The sequence below is a fragment of the Callorhinus ursinus genome, unplaced genomic scaffold (genome assembly GCF_003265705.2).
Source record: "Callorhinus ursinus isolate GAN/ISIS: 27379988/994484 unplaced genomic scaffold, GSC_fseal_2.0 scaffold61, whole genome shotgun sequence".
Lineage (NCBI taxonomy): Eukaryota > Metazoa > Chordata > Mammalia > Carnivora > Otariidae > Callorhinus > Callorhinus ursinus.
Window position 1 is genome coordinate 371,370 of NW_027397123.1, and position 22,864 is coordinate 394,233.

Genomic DNA, 22,864 nt, shown 5'->3' on the forward strand with positions numbered 1-22,864 from the left:
CTCGCCTTTTTACATTTGTGTTTTAAGACTTTATTTTCTTAGAATGGACTTCATTTTGTAGAACAATTTCAGGCCTACAGAAGTACACATAGGACAGAGCTCCCATATACCCCACATCGAGTTTCCCTTATTACTAGCATCTTACAGTATTGTGATTCATTCATTACAACGAATGAACCAATGTTGATGTCATGAATATTAAAGCCCATCGTTATTCAGATTTCCTTAGCTTCTTCCTTAGTTTTAATATATTTTTCTGTTCCAGGAGCGTTCGTGTAGACACATAGGGAGTTGTCATGCCTCCTTAGGCCCCTCTTGGTTGTGGGGTGATGATCTTGACAGTTTTGAAGAATACTGGGCAATCTGCATTAAGAGATTGTCCCTCCATTGGAATTTGCCTTTCTCGTTATTAGACCAGGGTTATGTGTTTTTCAGAGGAAGAGCTCAGAGGTAAAGTGGCATTTTTAACCCAGCATGTCTAGGGTACGTACTGTCCACAGGATGGATCCCTGTTGATGCTAACCTTGATTACCTGGCTTGATTGTCTGCTGTTTGCCAGACTTCTCCATTCTCACGTTCCTCTCCCTTTCCGTACTGAACTCTTGGAACGGAAGTCAGTCACTCGGTTAAGCCCACACCTAAGGAGCACGGAGCTTATGTTTCACCTCCTTCAGGGCAAAGTACCGGCATAAATTATAAATAAATCTGGGAATTCTTCTGCAAGGGAGATGTGTCTCTTTTCTCTATTAACTTATTCAATCATTTTCTTTTCATCAGTAGGGACTCTTGGGTACTTATTTCATATTTTGGGTTATATAATCCAGTACTACTTGATTTATTTTGTTGTTCACGTTATTCTAGCTTTGGCATTTGGGGACTCTTGCAGTTGGCCCCTGGGTCCTTTTGACCGACTTCCATTATTGGGGGGTGGGTGTTTTTGTGTTTTTATTTTTAGGATTCTGTACTTTCTGGCACTGCAGATACTCCAGGCTCATCTTGTATACTTCCTGCCCTGGTTCTAGAGCCCGCCATTTCTCCAAGAAGCCCCCGCTTATTTTATTTAGAATGGTGACTGAGAATCGAAACCCAGATCTAGGCATGAGATGAGCTCATTGCCACTGGGGCAACACCTCCTTTTTAAAAAATGCAATCTTAATATGGGACCTCAATATATATAAAGCATGTTCAAAATGGGAAAACAAGAATGTATTAGCGTACATTTCAATGTTTATTTGGATCAATTCGTGCAAACAGTTAAAAAATCAAAGGTACAAAAAGACATATACAATAAGACTGTTTTGTGCCCAGGAGATTGGCAAAACATTTAAAGTCCCCAGTGTTGGGGAAGATTTGGAGTGATGGGAGTGTGGTACACTGCTTTAGGAGTGTCAGTTGGTAGCAACCATTTTGGAAAATAATTTGGTAGGTTGTAGTGTAATTGAAGGTGTGATACTCCCCAACCCGGCCATTACCATTCTGGAGAAACTTACACGTGCATACAGAGGCATGTACATAAGAGTGTTCAGAGGATCACTGTTTGTAATAGCGTTAACTTGGAAGCAACCCAGCTATCCCTCAACTGGAGAATGGATGCAACAAGGCCTCGTTCCAGTTATCTAGTGCGCAATGAACTGCCTCAAAACTTACCGGCTTAAATCAATAGTTATTACCTCTTGCACTTCTGGGGGTTGACTGGGCTCAGTTAGACTGTGTCACTTGGGGGCTCTCTTGTGGTTGCAGTAAGGTATTGGCTGGGGCCAATGTCCTCTTGAACGCTTCCCCAGTCGTTTGGTGGTTAACCAGTACTGGCACTTAGCTCAGACCTCAGCTTGGGCTATCAGCCAGAATGCCTACATATGGCTTCTCCACGTGGCCTGGGCTTCCTCACAACACAGTGGCTGGGTTCCAACAGCGTGCTGCTCAAGAGAGCCAGGGAAGACCATATTGCCTGTTCTAAGCTAGCATTGGAAGTCACGTTGCTTCACTGCTGCCCAGATTCGAGGGGACGGGACCATAGACCCTGCCTCTCAACGACAGGAATGTCAGTGTCTCCCAGGAAGAGGAGCATGGGGGGCTGAGAGATGGTTTTGTGACCATCTGGGCAAATTACCCATCAATATCGGATGTACTGTATGGTGTACTGGATGCGATATATTGTACATCAATGGAAGTGAACTAGTGTCGCACTTATCAGTATGAATAAAGCAAAAACATTGAGTGCAAAAAGCAGATTGCAGACGAATACGTGTAGTTTTAAAATATGCAAACTATTTACTATTTAAGTATTTATTAAGAATTTAATCACTTTACTATTTAAAATGTAGTAAATGTATGAAATGCATAGGAAAGATACACTCCAAATGTGGGGTCATGGTTCCCTCCAGGAGGGGGGTGGGATGCGATTAGAGAGGGAATGAAGAGATTCAACAGTCTAGGAATGGTGGGGGTGCCCGGCTGGCTCAGGCGGTGGGGCATGCGACTCTTGATCATGGGGTCGTGAGTTTGAGCCCCACACTGGGTGTAGAGATTACTTAAAAATAAAATCTTAAAAAAAAAACCCCGCAGTATAGGCATGGTTTTTAAAGCTGGGCGGTGGGCACACAGGTGTTCATTGTATTATTCTTTGTGCTTTTTGGTATCTCTTAACAATTAAAAACAATTCTAAAACAATTAAAAAAACATAGACACACAAACTTTATTGAGACATAATTCACATATCCATTCGCTCATTTAAAGCACACAATTCAGTGGCTGTTAGTTATTCACAGAGTTGTGCATCTATCACTAGACTTTTAGGATTTTTTCGTTACCCCCGAGAGAAACGCCCTCCCCCTTAACCATCATTCCCCAAAGTCCTCCCACAGTCTGCCCCCCACTCCAAGCCCTGGGCAACCACTAATCTGTCTCTATAGAATTTGCCTTCTCTAAACATTTCACATAAATGGAATCATACAGTACGTGGCCTTCTGTGTCTGACTTCTTTCACTTAGCATGTTTCTGAGGTCCGTCCATGTGATTCCATAGATCTTCCATAGTACTTCATTTTTCCAAAATTGATGAATAATGTTGCAGTGTGTGGATTTTTCACATTTTGTCAAGATGATGGACATGTAGGTTGTTGCTTCTTTTTGGCCATTATGAATTCATACTGCTCTGAACACCCGTGGACGAGTGTTTGTGTGGACATGTTTTCAGTTCTCCTGGGTCTGTACCTAGGAGTTGAGTTGTTGGGCTGTACGTTGATTTTATTTTAACCCTTTGAGGAGCTGATTTCCGAAGCGGTTGTGCCACTTTACATTTCCACTAGTGGTGTACGAGGGTTCTAATTTCTCCACATGCTCACCCCCACATTATCTTTTTGATTGTGGCCATCCTAGTGGGTGTGAAAGGATATTTTATTGTGGCTTTGATTCTCGTTTCCCTGATGGCCAGTGATGTTAAATGCCTTTTAATGTGCTCATTGGAAAGAGCGTCCTTTTCAAGTAGCTGCATGGTGTCCCCTTGTGTGGATGCACCTTGGGGTACTGAACCAATCTCTTACTGGGGAATCTAGTGGTTTCCAGGTCTTTCTATCACAGACAGTGCCTCTTGTGTCCACCACATTTTGCTTATGTGTGGACGTAAGCATTGGGCAGATACCTAGGAGTTAGATTGCAGGAGCAAAGGGAACATACCTATGTTTTACAAATAAAACTTATGTTACAAGTAAATACAGAGAATAATCAGATTTGTTTGAGGAATAGTCTAATTTTTCCACCCAGGTTAATGGCTAGCAGGTTCATTCACCTCAGAATCAGCAGCCACTTGATTTCCCAATTTTATTTTGACTAAACCTTGTGTGATTCAAGACTGACTTTGGCATGGACTTGACTATCAAGTGGAGGCAGGGGTTCAGAGCACATAAACCTACCTTCATTGCTTCAAAGCTTTTCCCTAAAGCTGCCTTTTCTGCCCCCTCACACGGAGTGCAGTGCTTGTTCCTAAATGACCAGTATAGTGTAGCATGGCCATCGTTGGCCTTCTTGATGGTCTGTTATGGTTAAAATGCATGAGCTCTATAGCTGTGTGATCTTGAGCGGGTTACTCAGCCTCTCTGGGCTCGTTTCTTCTACAATAAGATGGAAGTAATGGTAGCATCCACCTCACAGGATGATTGTGAAGGGCTTCACGGTGCCTGGCACAGCGTTGTCATCTAATTTTATCTCTGAAATTGATGATTTTCAGGGAGGATTTTCAGCACCAACACTTAAAGAACTCTTTCATGACATTCTCATTGCCTACAAAAAGAGATTTTTGGATAACTATTTTTTAAAGATTTTATTTATTTATTTGACAGACAGCGAGAGAGGGAACACAAGCAGGGGGAGTGGGAGAGGGAGAAGTAGGCTTCCCGATGTGGGGCTCGATCCCAGGACCCTGGGATCATGATCTGAGCCGAAGGCAGATGCTTAACAACTGAGCCACCCGGGCACCCCGGTAACTATTTATTTTAATATGACTGTAAGCTTCAGGTGCCTGGGTGGCTCAGTCGGTTAGGCTTCCTACTCTTGGTTTTAGCTCAGGTCATGATCTAAGGGTTGTGAGATTGAGCCCCACGTCAGGCTCTGCCCTGGGCGTGGAGCCTGCTTGGGATTCTCTCTCTCCCTTTGCGCCCCGCCCCCGCTTGTGCTCTCTCTCTCTCTCTCAAAAATAATATAATTGTAAACTTCTAGAAAAGTAGCAAGAATGGTACAAGGGGTTTCTCATGTCTGAGATCAAGACCTGAGCCAAAATCAAGAGTCTGATGCTCAACCAACTGAGCCACCCAGGCACCCCTGATTTCTATATGTTATTTATCCAGATTTGCTAATTGTCTGCTCCATTTGTCTTACCGTTTCCTCTTGCCTGTCCCCCTTTCCATGAGCACATGCGCATACACACATGCATACCTACACACATACACGTGTTTTGAACCATTTGAAAGTTAAGTTGGAGAACATCATGCCCCTTAACCTCATAATACTTCAGTGTGTACTTCCTGAAAACAAGAACGTTCTCTTCCAGGGCGCCTGGGTGGCTCAGTTGGTTAAGCGACTGCCTTCAGCTCAGGTCATGATCCTGGAGTCCCGGGATCGAGTCCCACATCGGGCTCCCTGCTCAGCGGGGAGTCTGCTTCTCCCTCGGACCCTCCCCCCTCTCATGCTCTCTCTCTCTATCTCATTCTCTCTCTCAAATAAATAAATAAAATCTTAAAAAAAATTAAAAAAAAAAGAACGTTCTCTTCCATAAGCACAGTGTAACTATCAAAACCTAGACATTTAACATACAATATTCCTCTAAACACCAGTTCATCCTTCAATTTCATGAACTGTCCCAATAATGTTCCTTATGGCCATTTCCACCCCCCGGCCCCGGCTCACAGTCCAATTCTGGATCGTGTGTTCCATTTAGGTGTCATGCCAGCTTCCTTATACACAGTGAACGTTTAAGTAACAGCACAAAAGTTTCCCCCACTTGCTCAGGGAAGGCTTGATGCCTGCAAGTCAGCCGGCGTTCCAGCGGAAATGGCCAGTTCATGTGGCGCCATCTTGTGGCAACATCAGGAATAGTTTATAAACCACTGAGCCGGGCAGCTGTGGATTCCCTTCACGAGAACCTAAAAAAAATTAGGTGAGGGGCGCCTGGGTGGCTCTGTCGGTTAAGCATCTGCCTTCGGCTCAGGTCATGATCCCAGGGTCTTGAGATCGAGCCCCCGCATCGGGCTCCCTGCTCAGCGGGAAGCCTGCTTCTCCCTCTCCCACTCCCCCTGCTTGTGTTCCCTCTCTCGGTGTGTCTGTCTCTGTCAGATAAATAAATCTTAAAAAAAAAAAAAATTAGGTGATATTCATATTATCTCAATTTTTCTTAATAGTGTAGGAAACTCTGTTTTAAGTATTTCACTGTTTCAAATCCATATGCCTCAGCATAAAATGAGACTTTCTGGTTCTCAAATCTGGGCCCATACATGTAAACCGGTGCTTTGTATAAAAGTTGGGGCTTGGCCTAAGACATCTGTGGGAATGGATCTGGCCGTCACAACATTCTGGTGGCGCGGTTATTTGGTAAGAGGCTTCTCCTCCTTGGGCCTATGTTTATTCCTGCAAAATAAACCTTACAGAGCCTTCTACCTGCAAGATCATTTAACAAGGTCATGGGTATAGTTCCTAGCAATGTCGCTGATACGTGGGAATTCACTAATAAATGTTCAGAGATTATTATTATTTGTTCAACTTTTTGTGAGTGGACAAGTATAGACCTGAAGTAAAATTCACCCCCATTGCTTTTAAAAAAAATTTATTATTTGAAAGAGAGAGTGAGAGCATGTGCAGTGAGGAGAGGGGCAGAGGGAGAGGGAGAGGGAGAAGCAGACTCCCCACTGAGCAGGGAGCCTGATGCCAGGCTCCAACCCAGGACCCCAGAGATCATGACCTGAGCCAAAGGCAGACGCTTAACCAACTGAGCCACCCAGGTGGCCCTGAATGTGGTTTTGACTAAGAAGGTTAAAGCTACTAGGGTGAAGGGCTCAGTTGGTTAAGCATCTGCCTTCAGCTCAGGTCATGATCTCAGGGTCCTGGAATCAAGCCCCATATCGGGCTCCCTGCTCAGCGAGGAATCTCCTCCCTCTGCCTCTCCCCACCGCTTGTGCTCTGTCTCTCTCAAATAAATAAATAAAATCTTAAAAAAAACCCAAACAAACAAAACCACGTTCAGTCAACAACTATTCATTGACCCCCCAAGTCCTAACTATGTGCGAGGCATTGTTCTAGGGGGTGGGAATACAGTGGTGCCCAGCCAAGACAAGGTTTTCACCCTCATGGGCAAATTTCTGTTCTGGTTTGGGGGAAGACAGGTACAACATCAAAACAAAAATATTCTTTAGTGTGAAGTGCTAGGTCGGGAATTCAAATGTATTGAGAAATAATAACAGTGTGGCTCTTTTGGATTTGGGGTGGGCAGGGAGGGAAAGACTCTATAAAGACGTGAGATTTGCACTCAATTCTGAAAAACAAGAAAGAGCCGGTTATGCAAAGATCAGGATCAGGGAGGTCAATAGTCCAGGCAAAGGGAACTGCAAGTGAAAAGGCCCCAGGGTGGAAACAAGCTTGTATTTTTGGGAGGGGCAGAGGTTAGTGTGTCCAGAACACGGTGGTCAAGGGCAAGAGGAGCTTGAGATAAAGTTAGAAAGATAAGCAGAGGCAGCTCCCGTGAGGGCCCTGAAGCCTACGATGATGAGGCCTTTAGCTTTTATTCCACATGTGATGTATTCAGAGCAGATGGAAAGCGTTTGATCTTATCAAGAGTAGAAAATCTTCATCCCAAGATCTGCCTACAAGAGCGTTAGCCTCGCGTGACCACGTCAACGTTTTGGGAATCTCCGATGTGTTAAAAAGTTGAATGTGCATGACACATGGTGTCTTCCATGTACAATTTTTGAAACAGAAACATATTGTATAAAGAGGAAACTAGAACCAACATTTACAGAATCCCTGGGCTCATCTGTACTTCTGTCAAACCCTTAAAATTACTCTAAAAGGATCTTCCCAAACAGTAGCATCTGGTTTGGGGCCTTAGTAAACTTCTGGCTGGGTAGTCAAAGATATTTCAACATTTCTGTGGAACATGGGAAACTCTCTTAAATAAAAACTTTTTTTTTTTTTTTTTTTAAGTTCCAGACTTCTTTGAGAATCGGATCAATGCTATGGACTTTCTCCCCCGGAAAATGCTCTGCTTAGGATGAAGAAGGGGGTAAATCTGAGTCCTCCTGCTTGTATCTCCTGACTGCCCGGGTGGCAGAGAGGGTTCCTCCCCATGGCCAGCTTCACCACTGCCACAGACCCCCCCCGACCTTGTGCGGATGGAGTGGAAGCCCCCTTGTTGCTACTAATAAGTGGTTTTTTTTTTTTTTTTTTTTTTAAGATTTTATTCATTCATTGGAGAGAGAGCGCACAAGTGGGGGGAGTGTGGCAGAGGGAGAAACAGGCTCCCCACTGAGCAGGGAGCCCATGTGGGGCTTGATCCCAGGACCCTGGGATCATGACCCGAGCTGAAGGCAGCCGCTCAACCAACTGAGCCACCCAGGCGCCCCTAAGAGGTTCTTGATGGTTGGTCCATGCAACGTGTCCAGTCACCACTGGGAGCCCCATCTCCGACAAGGTTTGAAATATATTCTAGGGCCTGACTTCTGCTCCGTGGCGACAGGAGGGTATTTTGAGGAGATGCCCTCTCCGTCCATCAGGGAAGGATTCTTTTTTTTTTTTTTTTTTTTTAAGATTTTATTTATTTATTTGAGAGAGAGAGAGAATGAGAGATAGAAAGCACGAGAGGGAAGAGGGTCAGAGGGAGAAGCAGACTCCCCGCTGAGCAGGAAGCCCGATGCGGGACTCGATCCCGGGACTCCAGGATCATGACCTGAGCCGAAGGCAGTCGCTTAACCAACTGAGCCACCCAGGCACCCCAGGGAAGGATTCTTAATCATTCTTTCTGAATCAAAAGGCCTTTGGGCAACCTTCCGATGAGAAGCTACTGGCCCATCTCCACAGAAGTGCGTGTGTAGTTCATCTTTACAGTTATAAGCAGGGCATTCGCAGAATTGACTAGAGGGTATAGAACAATTTGAGGTTTTAGGGAGTTTTCTCCTCAATCACCTTTGTTTTGGAAATTGAGGGACTGAGGCCCCCAAGTGATAATTAAGTGGTCTGCCGGGGTAGAAACAGGGCTATGACTTCCCATTTTCCAGCAAGATATGAATTCAAAGCACAGACTCTTGTATCAGATGGCTTGGGTTCAAATCCTGTCTTACCCCTAATGTGTCCTGGGACCTCGAGCAAGCTCCTTAAGTACTGTTGCGCCTGACCTCCAAGATGGTGTTGATGGCAACAGGATAGCCTTGGTGGGACTGTGTCAAGAACAGAATCTGGCCTGTAACAATTGATAAGTCAATTCTATTGATACTGTTTTGCAATGAGAGAAGTGAAATTATTTTGACAAGGACACAGGAAAAGCATGGTTAGAAGCTGGGCCTATCTCCAAAGCCAGTGAGTGTTGTTCACCCTCAGACTAGTGTTTTTTAAACTGCAAGGCATGACCCTTTAGTGGGTCAGAAAATCAGTTTAGCAGGGCCTCGAACAGCACTGGGGGGAAAAAAATTTGAGTGCATGATACATACCAGTAAGTAGTATTTGATGACACTTTCATACAGGTATATATGTATATAGGTAAGTATACCTATGTGTGTACTAGGTCTTAGGTTGAAAGCCATTATCCTTGACCACCGGTGCCCCACAGAATTTATACACAAGCACACGGGAGGTTTCAGCGAGATCTCTATTTGATGTAATCCATCCCAGGACGGGCAGATATTCCAGTTAGCTCGGGAAGACTCAGAAATAGGGGAATGGGCGATGAACTGTTCAGCACAGAAGGGGGCAAAGAGGATAGGCCACAGTGACATTGAGTCTAGATTAGAGCAGAAAGGACTAATTCTTGAAACAAATATTCCCCAGGAGCATATTCTGTGCCAAGACTTTTGCTGGGCAGTTAGCTACACAGTGACGATTGAGGCAGTCCTGGTCTTTTCCCTCGTGGGGCTCTTGAGACAGACCTGTCACCAGACAGTAAGAGACTAAAATGATCAGGGCTTGGGTTGGGGAGGTACTGGCCGGTTATCAACACTGTGTTGAGGGAAGCCCATGAGTAAGGGATACAGAACAGCAAGTTCCAAGCTGGAAATCCATTAGCTTAGGTCTAGTTCCAGCATTACGTTTACCTCCGAGGAAACTAAGGCCCACCTCTGAGCCGGATTGCCTGTGTCACTCTCACAGACTTACGTGGACCTAGGATTCTTCAACTCCTAGCTAGGGCTTCTAGAAGTATGCCCTAACCAATGCATACCTGCCAACGTCTGTGGCACACTGGAACCCAAATACAGAAGGCAGCAAGCCCCACCCAACCTTTGAGAGAGAAGGGACTGGGAGACAAGATGCCTAGGACACTAGCTGACAAGGACCAAGATCTCTGCAAAGCGCTTTCCTTTTTTTTTTTTTTTTTTTTGAAGATTTTATTTATTTGACAGAGACACAGCAAGAAGAGGGAACACAAGCAGAGGGAGTGGGAGAGGCTAGAAGCCGGCTTCCCTCAGAGCGGGGAGCCCGATGCGGGGCTCGATCCCAGGACCCTGGGATCATGACCTGAGCCCAAGGCAGACGCTAAACTGAGCCACCCAGGCGCCCCTGCAAAGCTCTTTTCTTACAAGGCGATCTTAAAGCCTTTTTAGGACCAAGTTACCCCATTAAGAAAAGTTATATCCCTGTTTAATTGCACATATATGATGAGCAGGTAGGATTAATATTTTGGAGTTACAGAGTGTCTAATTGCTATAAACTGCTCTATTTACATAAAAAAGTCCAACAGCCCAATGACGTAACTCTGTTTCCATTTCGCAGATTTGGACACACAGGCACAGAAGACGGTCAAGTCTTCTGTCTACTATCACCAGCAAGGAAATGCAAAGCGGGGTTTGTGAGGCTTCAGAGCCTGTGCTCGCAGTGACGGGACACAGTGAACAGACAACTCGTAAACCCCGCTCCAGGGCTCTTTAAGAGCCTCGGAACCGAGAGGAAAGGCGAGATCACAGTGAAGCGAGATCAAAGCGTATGTAAATAAGGACCAGGGGCTGCCGGGAAGTATCACGGCGGCGAGCCTTTAGGGAAAGCGGGCGTCAGAGTCCTGCTGCGCCTGCGCAATCGTGTCTCTTCTTTCCGTCCGGCGCCTGCGCGTGGCACCTCGCTAGCCCACCTCGACCCAAACTTGCCTAAAGTACGCAGGCGTCCCGCTCTGAGTCAGCCTCTTGCCCTGCCTTGCGCCTGCGTTCTAGCGCTCTAGCGCTCTTCGAGTTCATCTCTCGCTCTTTTACGTCAGTTCCTGTTTGTGGCGGGAGAAGGCGGTATTTCCGGCCAGGGGGTGGGAGGGGGCGGTAAGCGGGGGCTGGGGGGAGGGGGCGGGGGGGCCGCGCCGCGCGAGCCGTTGGGCCTGGCTCGGAGAAGGCGTTGCCGCTGCCGCTGCAGTTGCTGCCGCCAGGAAACACAAGGAGCGGGACCAAGCGCAGCGTGGCGATGGGCGGGAGTAGGGCCCCGCCGGAGAGGCTGGGCGGTCGCCGGTGACAGGTGAGTGCGCCAGCGCGTGTCCCCGGGCGCCTCCCCCCGCGATGGTCGCGTCCGGACCCCCCGCAGTGCGGCGTCGGGCCGTACCACCAGTGCCCGCCGGGCGGGGACCGCCGTCCTCGAGCCCCCCCTTCCGGGACTGAGTCGGGGCGGCTGCGCGGGGGCGATCGGACTACCCCTGAGGGGGCGGGGGCGGGGGCGGCTGGCCGTACCACTGAGGCGGCGCGGTGGGGGGCACACCAAAGTGCGGGGTCCGAACCACTGAGGAGCTGCGGACTGAACCAGTGGGATGGGAAGGGAGCGCCCGCCCGGTGTGCGAGAGCTGAGCCATGGTGGGGCGGGGGGGGGGGGCGCGGAGGAGCGGCGCGCGCCTTACGAAGTGTAGGGGCTGTACCTCTTCGGGGCTGTGGGAGCTGTTCCTCTAGCGTGTTTAGGGAGGTGGGGGGCTGCTGCGGAGGGAGCTGTACCAAGTGCGGCCCGGGTAGCGCCGTGTGGGTTATACCACTGAGGTGCTGGGGGGGCATCCTGAGAGCGTGGAGGAGCGCTGTATCAAAGGAGGAGGCTTGTGATGTTTATAATCTTTGAGGGACGCGTGGGGGTGAGGGGGGCAGGCCCCAGTGGGTGTTCAGGGGAGGGCCGTAATGCGGAGTGTTGAGGAAGGGCTTTGCCTCCCGAGTTTGGTGGGTGGGGCTTGGGGGTTTACACTGAGCCGGAGGAGGGAGGGTCACTATTGAACTTCTTAATGACTTTGGGGAGGAACTGGATGGTCGCTGGGATTGCTGTTCCTCAACCTTTTCATATTATTAAACCTTATTTTAAGGTGTGTGGGACCCTGCTGCGGCAAATTCTTTGTTTCTATGGGCAGGAGATGTCTCATAAGCCTCTGTCTGAAGTTTTCTGAGCTTTCTGCTTCATGTTAGGGAGGGGAGGAGGTATTGAGCTTAGATTTGAGGAGCTGTGTCCCCTGGATCTGTTTGTTAAGACTTAAGAGGAAGGAGTGTTTAAAGGGACACCTCTCTGCCAAGGCAAGGTGGTTGGAGACTTCTAGATCCTTGGGATTCTGAAGACCCTCTTCCTCCCTGCTTAGGCTCAGCAAGAGGGAGTAGTCAGGTCGGTCCTCCATGGTCTGCCTTTCAACCTTGTGCTCTCTTCCCAATTCAGCCCTGGCCAGACCTTGCTTGGCGGTGGGTGCAGAGGAGCCAGGCACCAGTCTCCATCCCGGTCATGAGGCTGTTTGTGACTCCCCGGTTAGCTGTCCAGCCTCCTATCGTGTTTACGCTCCCCACCAGGCGATAACAGTTGGTCTTACCATTAGGCGACAATGAGGCTGAGTGCTGTTTTCCCAGCTGTTCCTCTCTGCACAGGCCAAGGGGACCTGGGTGGGGGTGCCCTGGCCCAGCCTGAACCAGGGAGGAAGGTTTCTCTGGAGGACTAGGGTAGCCAAACCCCCCACAGATCTAGTTTCTCAGTGTGGTCACTGGGTGAGTGCTTGGAGCCACTGCCCGGGCTCCCCAGGCCAGCTCGTGACCTTGGCTCGCCCAGTAGCCTTTGCCCCGGGTCTGGAGTTCCCGGAGGGCTGGCTCTAGTCCCTGATTGACCCAGCTAATGTGGGCTGGTGATGTGGTCAAAGGCTGGTCCACATCTTTGGCTTCCAAGCTGACTGGCTTCTCTGGTTGTGGTTCCTAGAAGTCCTTGAGTCTCTTTGAGACTGTGGGGCTCTAGAATTTTTCTCCACTAGGGGTTAGTTGCTCTGGTCTCTTTCTGCCAGCTTTTAGAGGGTTTGCCTGATGGGGTTAACAGCAGCAGTAAAAACAATAATTGTGAGACTGATGGCTGACATTTATCGAGTGCGTTCTGTGTACCACACATTATTCAGAATGCTTCACATAGATTAACTTGCTGAATTCATCCTAGAGCCGTAGGGACTGTTGCACGATCTCCGTGTTAGAAGGAGAAACTGAAGCATAGAGAGGCTGGTCATTTCCATAGCTAGTGAACTGCTGGAGTTTATTGGCCATCCACAGTAGGTCAGGTGTGTGGCAACCCTTTTACACGTGAGCTCTTTTATATCTTAAAAATGCACCTGCAGGATAGGTATGGTTATGCCCTTTTTGTTTTTTTAAAGATTTTATTTATTTGACATAGACATAGCGAGAGAGGGAACACAAGCAGGGGGAGTGAGAGAGGAAGAAGCAGGTTTCCTGCCCAGCAGGGAGCCCGACATGGGGCTTGATCCCAGGACCCTGGGATCATGACCTGAGCCAAAGGCAGACGCTTAACGACTGAGCCACCCAGGCGCCCGGTTATGCCTGTTTTATAGACTTCTGTGAGCTAGGTAGGAGTGTAGTGCCTATTTTACAGACCGGGAGACTGAGACTGTGAAGTGAAAGGGTTGGCCTGTTGTGTCACAGCCAGAAGTAGTAGAACCAAGACGTGAACTCCCAGCCCGGTTTGGCCTCAGTGAACCTCTTGTCTACAAGTAACTAGAACCGTGGGTTAGTTGCCCCCAGCAGTGGATATGGTATTTCTTTCCTTTTTGCAGAATGAGACATTGGGGCTCAGGGGAAAAAATTGCTTTGTCCTCAGTCTCAGACCCTAGGGGGCAGGCTGGGCTTTGAACCCAGGTCGGCTTGTCTCTAGTGTCATGTGCTCCTTGTTGCCCAGGTCCCAAGCTCGAGTGGGTCTCTGGCACCTCAAAGGCCCTGCCGTGGACCCTGTTGGCTGCACCCTTGGGCATTTCCTTTCCCTCACCCTCCGAGCCCAGGGCTGTTGTGAGCACCTCTGCCGGCAGCCAGTCTAGTAGTTCTGGGCTAGCTGGTGAAACTTGGTCCCTCCTCAGAGTTGAGCCAGGGTGTCTTTTGACCTGGTGCAGAGTGTGTGCTGGGAGCTAGGAGAAAACAGCAGGGGAGACGTGCAGGGGGTGACATAGGGGAGCCGTGTTAGAGGTCCCTGCCCAAGGATGGGTTGGGCCTGCGTGCAAGTTTTCTGGAGTTTTCATGTTCTGGCTGTGTGACCTCGGACCTCAGTGTTCACCTCTTGTGCAGTGGGCTCTGAACGGCACCCACCACAGACTGTTGTGAGGACGAAATGGGTTCATCCACGAGAAGTTCCTAGGATGGTGGCTGGCACTGTGCAGGTGCTTAGTTGGCAGTCCTGAGCGCGTCCATCCTACCCCGTGCTCTCCCCTCAGTCGTCTGAAGTGTCTTGGTGTCCAGCTCCCCAGCTGGCCCAGCCAGAATCCGGGAATCCCTTGTCCTGGTTTCTGACCTCTGTAAAGAGCTGCACCAAGGTGATTCAGAGCATGACATTCAAGTCCAGCCCTAGCGCTCCCTGGCTGTGTGCCCTTGAGCAAGTTCCTCAACCTTTCTGAGCTTTCATTGTCTGTGTCAAGGGTTGGTCACTCCCCCCATTCATTGTCGTGAAGGTTAAATGGGTTAATTCGTGGAAAGCATTTATAGCCTGGCTAGCATAACAATCTCCAGTAAACGTTTCCTGTTCCCGCTCTTTCAGAAGAGTGCTTGACAAACGGTGAGCCCTCAGGATATCTTCGCGATTGTAATTCTTATTATTCTGGAGGCCCAGAGGCTGCAGAGCCTTGGCAGGTACCACCAGGAGGAGGGCCTGGCTAAAATTAGCATCTCCATTTTCCAGATGAGGAAACAGGTTTTGGAGGGTTGGGGCGGGGGTGGGGACACATAATCAAATAAAGGGTCGCAAGTGCAGCACCCAGACCTCTTCATCCTCCCACACAGTTGCTGCCCAGAGCTCCTCCGAGGTCAAAATCTTAGCTCTTTTTCGGCTGTTAGGCTCTGCTGACTCCCCCTGCTATATGTGCTTTTCATGAATCTCCACCACAGCCCCCGGGAGTGGCAGGAAGAGCCTTGACCCAGGTGAGAACAGCCCTTTTGAAGGCTGCGAGACAGAAGGGTGGGCGCACAAGCTGGGTGAGGAGCAAAAGTGCTTATGGGAGTCAGGGGCCCAGCTGTGCAGAGCCACCTGGGCCGGGGTTTTGGGGGAGAGAAGTGTGCATTGGATCCCGAAGGCATCGCAGAGCCAAAGGGTTTCGTTTATCCACCAGCCTTTACTGAGCACCTGCTGCATGCCTGGTGTCGCTTTGGGTGCTAGGGATGCAGCCGTGCCCTCGACAGAGCCACTCCTTCTGTGGCACCGAGGGAGACAGGTTAGAGGGAGGTGCTAGGCAGGCAGTTAAAATCAGGTGTGACTGGGAGCTTCTGTAGTTGGGCTGTCAGGGGGGCCTCTTTGCTGATCCCCGATCGGATGGACCAGGTGAGTGAGGAGAAGGACCGGCCTTGGGGTGCGGTGGGGAAACCACAGGGCCAGAGTTGAAAGCTTGGTGAGGTGCAGGGACCTGCAGCATGGAGGAGGCCTGTGTGGCGGGGCGGGGTGAGTGAGGGGAGGCCAAGGCGGAGGGCAGGTGGGGGTCAGAGCCTTGCAGACTTTTCTGAGGAACAGCTTGGTCAGATTTCGAGCTTCAGAAGGTGCCTTTTGCCAGAAGAGGTTCTCAGGCTTCTGCCTGGGGCGGGGGGTAGATTTTCGAGCCGGTCAGGGAGTTTCACAGGCCTCCCACTTCCCCCTTGAGTAGAATCACTGCCTTAGAAACGGCGAAGGCGTGATGGTCGCCTCCCTCCTCTGTGGTTTTCACACCGCATTCCCCAGGGCCCAGGGCTGTTCCGTTTAGGGACAGATGGGGGGAGGCTCAGTGAGGTGATTTGGGCCCACCCCTCCCCAACCCCGACAGCTGGGCTAATGTCACATAACAGTGCTGAACAACAGTAATACCTGATAAAAGCTGTAGTTGGCTGATTAGACCTTCCGCGCCGCTTGTGAGCCTGAGGACCTGCCACATTCCCGGTTGCTGCTCTAGAACTTGGACGACCAGGCCTTATGGGCCAACCTTCTAGTGGAGACAGGTGCCCAGCAAACAAATCTAGGAGAGGATTATCAGTTTGTGGTCAATGTTGGGAAGGCAAAATGAATGGGGGTCAGAGGAAAAAGAGTATGGGGATATTACTATGTTTTAGCTGGGGTGATCAGGGAGGGCCTCCTGGAGGAGGTGACTTGTAGGTAGGGATTCGAGTGCTGTGAAGGAGCCATGGGAGGACTTGAGTGAAGACCCCTTAGATCGGGGTGGCCTCGGCTGTGATTCCTAGCTCGCAGAGGCCTGGAGAGCCTCAGTAACCAGTTCTGGGTCCCTAACCCCGCAGTTTTGGGATGGGCTCTGAATTTGGGTAGTGTGGCTCCAGAATCTTCCAAGACCAGGTAATCATGGGTGAGGGGGCCTCACACTGAAGGCTTAGTGCAGTAACCTGAGGCCAGGCTGTTGATTTTCCCAGGCTTGCTCTGGGCTGTCTTCCTGGAAGGAGTGGAGACTCTCAGAGCAAACCTTCTGGGGTCTCCGGAAATCATTTGGGATGAGGGATGGAAAGGAGTGTCTTTTGAAGTTGATCTCCAGGCCTCTGGAGGACCCAGGGACACCCCTCCCTGGGCCTCTCTTCAACGTTCCAAGAGCTCTCAGTGGAAGGCTCTCAACCACCAGGCCTCTGGGCTGCACGGTGGGGTGGTTCCGTGGCAGGCTCTTCTGGACAACCAGCCAAGCAGCAAGAGGCCCAGCTAGGGGAGACAGCCCTGGGAGCAGGACCAGGAGGGAGGGAACAAGGGAGCGGGTGTGGGAGGGGCAGGGGTGGGGGGTGGGAGCTTGGGCCTGGCCCCCTTGGGGGCAGGACCCACCGCCAACTCAGCACCCGCCGTGGGGCCTGACTGTATTGGGTGCGTGAAGCAGGGGACGGTAAGCCGGGGTTGGCTAAGGGGAGACTACACGTAGAGGTCCGTGCAGGAAGTTCCTCGAGCCCTGCCATTCTGCCCAGGAAGCTCGTCCACAGATGTTGTTTCTAAGGGTGAGGCCAGAAATCCAAGCCTGCCTTGGTTTGCCACCTTGTGGGCCCTTTCCAAATGGTCTGGGGCGGGGGCAGCTGCCACTCCCTTACTCCCCTCCCTCGCCCCTCCTGGTCTGATTTCAAGGTCTTCATCATCGGGTGGGTCATTGCATAGTGGTCTGGGCTGACCTGGGTGTGCTCCCTGGTCCTAGCTTCTCCCTGGTTGCTGTGGAGCCCTGGGGGCCTCATATCATGTCTTTTAGGTACATTTTGCTCAGCTGAAATGGGAACAACCCTGCCAAGTGGGGCTGTCGGGAGGATTCAGGGATTTCGTGTGTTAGAAAGTGCCTGACATGGGGCCTCCTGGGAAGGTGCTTGGTAGATCTGTGCTGCTGCTGCTGCAGGAGATGGTGAGCCTGGGTCAGGTTGGGCATCTGCGAGTGGACAGGGGGCCCCAGATGCAGCCAGCCTGGGCTTGCTGGTTGGTGGAGCCGTTGTGTGTTTGGAGCTTTGGGAGGAGGTGGCAGGCCGATCAGCTGAGGTTCCTGCCGGGGAGGGCTCCTGACAGGAATATTAATCATACCCATCACAGCGCCCCTGTGTAGCCAGGTACGGCTCTGAGCAGCCTGTGTCTGCTAGCTTGGGCACAGCAGCCTGTGGGGTGGGTAACAGGCACTGCCACTGGTGGTTAGGAAACTGAGGTACAGAAAGCTACGTAGACTGCTTTGTTGTTGTTGAGAGCTAGCAGGGCGGCCTTTCCGTGCCGGGCCTGCTCTGGGGCCTGATGTGCCTGCTCTCACCGATCCTCACCGTGGCCCGGGAGCTCAGCGCGACTCTTCCTCCCATTTCATAGGTGAGCCAGCAAAGGCCCAGGCAGGTTACTGGATTTGCCCAAAGTCACGTGTTGGTGACAGGAAATTTAAAGCCGGCTCTATCTGGGGTTGAGTTTGCCTTTTTGAGACTGGCCCTTCTGCCTCTGATCAATGCCATGGCCACTGTTTCTGAGGTAATCGCTGTTGTTGTGGTTTTAAAGATTTTATTTTAAGTAATCTCTACACCGAACATGGGGCATGACCCCACAACCCCGAGATCAAGAGTCGCACGCTCCACCAACTGAGCCGGCCAGGCGCCCCTCACTGCTGTTGTCCTAATGACTTTTTTGCTTTCTCCTGTCCTAGACAGAGCTGACACGAAGTAGGCCTCATTTGTTCTGGAAATGACTGGATTAGCTCCATTTGATTCCTGCTTGGGAGATGGGGTGCAGTGGCCTCTCTCCACCCCCCCCTAATGCCCACGGAGCCCTGGCCTTGGCTGGCCCCTTCCTTCCCTAGAGGCCAGGGGGCAGGGGTGAAGAGTTGGGAGGTACTCCCCTATTCACTCTTGTGGGGTCTGATTCCTGAATGGCCTCTGGAGCCTGCCCTTGGCTATTTTTGGTCGTTGTATATTCTGTTTTTTCACCAGATAATTTATTGAGGACCTACTGTGGGCTGTGTATAGTTTTGTCTGTCAGGGAGCGGCGCCCAGTCTGCTGGAGGAGGCAGAGAAGTAGCGTTTGTCCTGTGAGTGCTTGGTGCCACAGAGGAAGGGAACAGAGACCTGGCTGGCGTTGGCAGGAGGGGGACTTGGGGAAGGCTCCTGAGGGGAGGCATTCAGGCCTTGACGTGAAAGCCCAAAGAAACGGGCCAGGCAGGGGTGCCGCACGGGTAAAGGCCCTGAAGGGATAACACCTCAGTGTGGTGACCCCGAGTACATGCCACTGCAGCTGGGGGAGTGGGGTCAGTGCACAGGAGGCTGGCGGGGCCCGGGTCTGGCAGGCAAGTCTGTGCTTCTCAAACTGGTGTCCCAAGACCTAGAGGGGGGTTGGGGGGGGTGGCAAGTGTTGAGCATGTGTTTTGGGGTAGCGTCTGCGACTTGTCTACTTTTTTTTAGCTGTGTGTTTTCATTTAGATGATATTTTCAACAAGTTAATATGGACATGTCATGAATCATCTGGATAACCAGCTAGTGACAGTATGAACATAGCTGCCACTTCCATAGCTCTGGCTAACTCAGGCTTAGGCTGGCCCTTGACTTTGGAGTTTGCTTTTGTGTAACTGTTGCCTGTTTTCCCAAGTGCTGGCCTCATCCCCAGCTGTGCGTGTCTCATTGGGTCCCCATGATGACCCTGGATTGCCAAAAAAAAAAAACCCCCAAAAAACAAAACATCCTTTGAAATAATACGAACACATGCTCAGGTTGGCATTAAGATCACGTTTTATAGATTGAGGACACTGAGGTTTGGGGAAGCGACCTCTGCATCTTGGAAGGTAGTAGTCAGGATTTGACTTGACCAGCACTCTAGGTGTGGATTTGGGCCTCTGAGCCCTGTTTCAGTTCCCTGGGCTGAGTGGGTCAGGGGTTGGGAGTGATGATACCACATGGGAGCTTCTCCGCGGCAGGCTGGGATGATCCAGCGCCTTGGGCCTGTGAGCACATCCCCGGCCCTCACCTCCCCCCCACCCCTCCTGCCTTCAGCCCTCTGGTACTTCGTCAGGGAGGTTCTGTGGAGCGGCACCTCCAATATGCTAGCCACTAGTCCTGTGTGGCTATTTGAGTTTTAGTTAATTAAACTAAATTTTTACTTGTATTTAAATTTTTTATTTGCGCTAACCCTGTCAGCTACATTTCTATTATTACAGAAACTTCTGTTGGCTAGGTCTGCCATCTCCCGCACTCATGCGCTCTGTGGTCTTGGGCATGTGATTTCTTCTCTCTGGGTCTCAGTTTCCTCTTCTCTTTGAAGAATGGGGATAGCAATAGCATCTACCTCCCAGGATTGCTGTGAGGATTCATGGGTCCAGACCTGGCACATCGTGAACACTTAGTAAACGTTAGCCGTGGGTAGGACCCAACATGCTTGCTCCTAGGTGCCCCAGGGATAAGATGGGGACTCACGCCACCAGACCCTGCCTCAAAACTGCTGGCCAGGGAAGCAGGCAGATGATGATGTGGAGCAACGCCTGTGAGGGAAGAAGCCTTTAGCCAGACTGGAGGGGCCCTGCTCGTGTGCGCATGTGTGCGTTTGTGTACGATAGGGGGCAGCCCAGGTCTGCAGGCCGTCAGGGATGGTAAGGAGGGCTGGCCCCAGTGTGAGAGGGGGCTCAGTCTCTTGGGAGTGAGGGCAGAAGGAGGTGGAAGACGCTCAGGGCTGGGACGGACGTGATCCAGTTTCCTCTGCCATGTCCTGGCTGCCCAGCATTGGGTACTCACTGCATCCTTCCTGTCCTCAGTTTCCCCATTGGTAAAATGTGGGTCCTCGTGGCCCCCCAGGGGGCGAGCAGGTGAGAGAGTCAGGCCGGTGCATAGGGCTTCTTCTGGGGTTGGCTGCGGAGGCGGTTGTGATACAGTCTCTGCCTCACCGGGGCCAGGAACTCCGCATCCCGCTGCACCCCAAGCCAGACCGTTCCCCATCTGTCCCTGAGAAATAGTCACAACCCTTAACAGCGGCCTCCCAGGCCTGCTCAGCCAGGCGGCCCCCCCCCCCCCCCGACTTGTGCAGTCTCATGTGCCTCCTTCCCCTCCACCCTCCTGACTCGGTCACACCTGGCCTTGGCGCTACTCTCCTTGGGCCTGGGGTGCTCTCCCCCTCTCCCCTGGCCCCAGTGGCTGCCTCATCTCTCAAGGAGAATTCCTGCTCACATTTCACCATCTCAGCCCTTCTCCGATCACCCTGGATAAAACCAAGAACCCTTGCCCCTTTCCACATACTTAGTCCCCGATGTGCTGCTTTTCTCCATAACGTTTGTCAGCTTCTGTTACAGCATGTAATTTGCTCTTCATTTAGCTTTACTTTAAGGCCACCCTCTCCCCTCCCCCCATGAACTCCCCTAGGGCAGGGAGTTCTGTTTTGGTCACTGCTGCCTCCCTGGTGACCAGAGCAGTGGTGACACAGCATGGGTGCCATATTTGTGGAATGAATGAATGCAGGATTTTTGTTTTGCCTTTACTTGACCCAACTCTGACCTCAAAAGCTGATTGGGTTTGCTACCCCTGCCCTGAGTTCATGGAAGCTCTGGGCCTGGCCCTGTGGTGGGGACACAGTGGGGACCAGGACATTCCCATCCCTGCCTTGTGGAGCACCCCATCCAGTGAGGGAGGCACCATTACCCAGATACTTGTCCAAGTGACTGAGCACATTAGAGGTTAGAGCCATGAGGGGGCAGGAAGGCTGAGCTCTGAGGATCTGTGACTCATTGTGGGGCAAGGAGCAGTCAGGGCAGACTTCCCTGAGGAAATACGGATTTAGCAGGTGAAGATGGGTGAGCAGTGTGCTGGGTGGGGGACTAGTATGTGCGAAGGTCCTGGGGTGCGTGCGTGTGTGTGTGTGAGAGAGGGGGGGCAGAGAGCAAGGATTGTTCGAGGGGCCAGGAGAAGGGAAAAGTGGGTGTGGGGATGGCGCTGCTGATCGAAGAGGCAGGAGGATAGGCAGGGGCCACTTCAGGTGGGCCTTTGTCTCCATAAAGGCCTTGGATGTGATCCCCAAGCAGGGGAGGGACAGGGTCAGAGCAGAGGGTCTCTGCCTGGCTGCAGCCTGGTGCACTCAGTGTGTTTGGAGCCCGTGGCCAGGCCAACTCAGATATCTGATGTGATTTCTGTGGGGTGCTGTAAGGCCCTGGGTGGTGGGCTGAGGGGGAAGGTGTGGGGCGGGGGTGGCAAGGAAGAGAAGGAAATCTGCTCTGTGCTTATTCTTGTCCCAGTATCTTTTGCAGCCCACCTACGTCTTCAGCCTGCTCCCAATCCTACCTGCTCCAAGTAGACAGATGGGGCAGCTGAGGGGACTGTGTGCTGTTGAAGAGAAAAAAAAGTATCTTTAATGCTGCCTTCCCACCGAGGAGGTGGGATAGGTAAAAATTCACATGTTACAGAAACGTGCGACGTGGGAAGCAAGGGTCCCCCTGCCTCCCCCCAGCGGAGGCACTAACACCTGATGGGTGCCAAGCGGTTGTCACACTGGCAGGGCTCAAGGGACTTGATGCAGATTAACTCCTTTAGTCCTCACCGTAGTGAGTGCGTACCGTTCCTGTCTCTGGTGTGTGGATGGGGAGACCAAGCGGAAGAAAGGGGAAGCCATGTGCCCAGGGTCCCACAGGAGGTGGCAGAGCCGAGGGGGAAGCGCATCTGGTTCCTGAGGCAGCCTTGACTCCTGCCCCCGTGACCCTGCCTCTCTTGGCACAATTCCTTCCACGCGGGCCACGCTGAAACACTAACCTCCGCGTGGCCTCCGACCTAAGACGCTCTTCCCCGTGAGATCGTTGTCGTCGGTCGTTGATCTCACGACTGCTTTTCTGAAGAGGACGCTGTGGCTCACTCACGTTTCCGCTTGGGGGGCTCCAACCACCCAAATGGAGGCCCTGTGCTGGGCGCACATTTATGTGGTTTGTGTGGCAGGAGGGGGATCAGGTGGGATGTTCCGTGGAGCTGAGAGCGTGCTCAGTGCCGACAGGTCGCCCGCGGAGGCTGCTTCTGTCCAAGGGCTGGGCGGCGGTGCCAGGGGAGGGCCCCTCGTCCAGGGCCGGAAGCTTGAAGCCCACAAACCTGGGGAGCAGGGACCCGGGTCCCGGTGTGCCAGACTCCAGAGGCCATGTGGCCGCCGGCCCCGCCGCCTCCGCGCTTCCTGGTCTAGGGACTGGCGGTGGTACTGCACTTTGTGACTCGGTTTCTTCATTAAAAAAAGATTGTAGGGGCGCCTGGGTGGCTCAGTCAGTTAAGTGGCTGCCTTCAAGTGGCTGCCTTCAGCTCAGGCCATGATCCCAG

At 51.4% G+C, this 22,864-nt stretch overlaps 2 protein-coding genes across 4 annotated transcripts in view; both read left to right on the top strand.

Annotated features, from left to right (window-relative positions):
- CUNH19orf47 (chromosome unknown C19orf47 homolog) overlaps positions 1–10,606 on the top strand; it is a 34,127-nt gene extending 23,521 nt beyond the window's left edge. Inside the window, exon 11 of one of the 2 annotated variants that reach the window (XM_025854281.2) lies at positions 10,461–10,606. In XM_025854281.2, the coding sequence (XP_025710066.1) occupies positions 10,461–10,540 (80 nt within the window). In that variant the 3' untranslated portion in view covers positions 10,541–10,606. Of the gene's footprint in view, positions 1–7,685; positions 7,885–10,460 lie in introns of those variants that run through there. The other variant, XM_073885385.1, reaches the window with a different exon arrangement.
- A 404-nt stretch (positions 10,607–11,010) lies between these two features.
- AKT2 (AKT serine/threonine kinase 2) overlaps positions 11,011–22,864 on the top strand; it is a 46,128-nt gene continuing 34,274 nt past the window's right edge. For both annotated transcript variants that reach the window (XM_025854243.2, XM_073885382.1), the window contains exon 1: positions 11,011–11,180. The gene's annotated coding sequence lies outside the window, so the exon portion shown is untranslated. The remainder of the gene's footprint in view (positions 11,181–22,864) is intronic.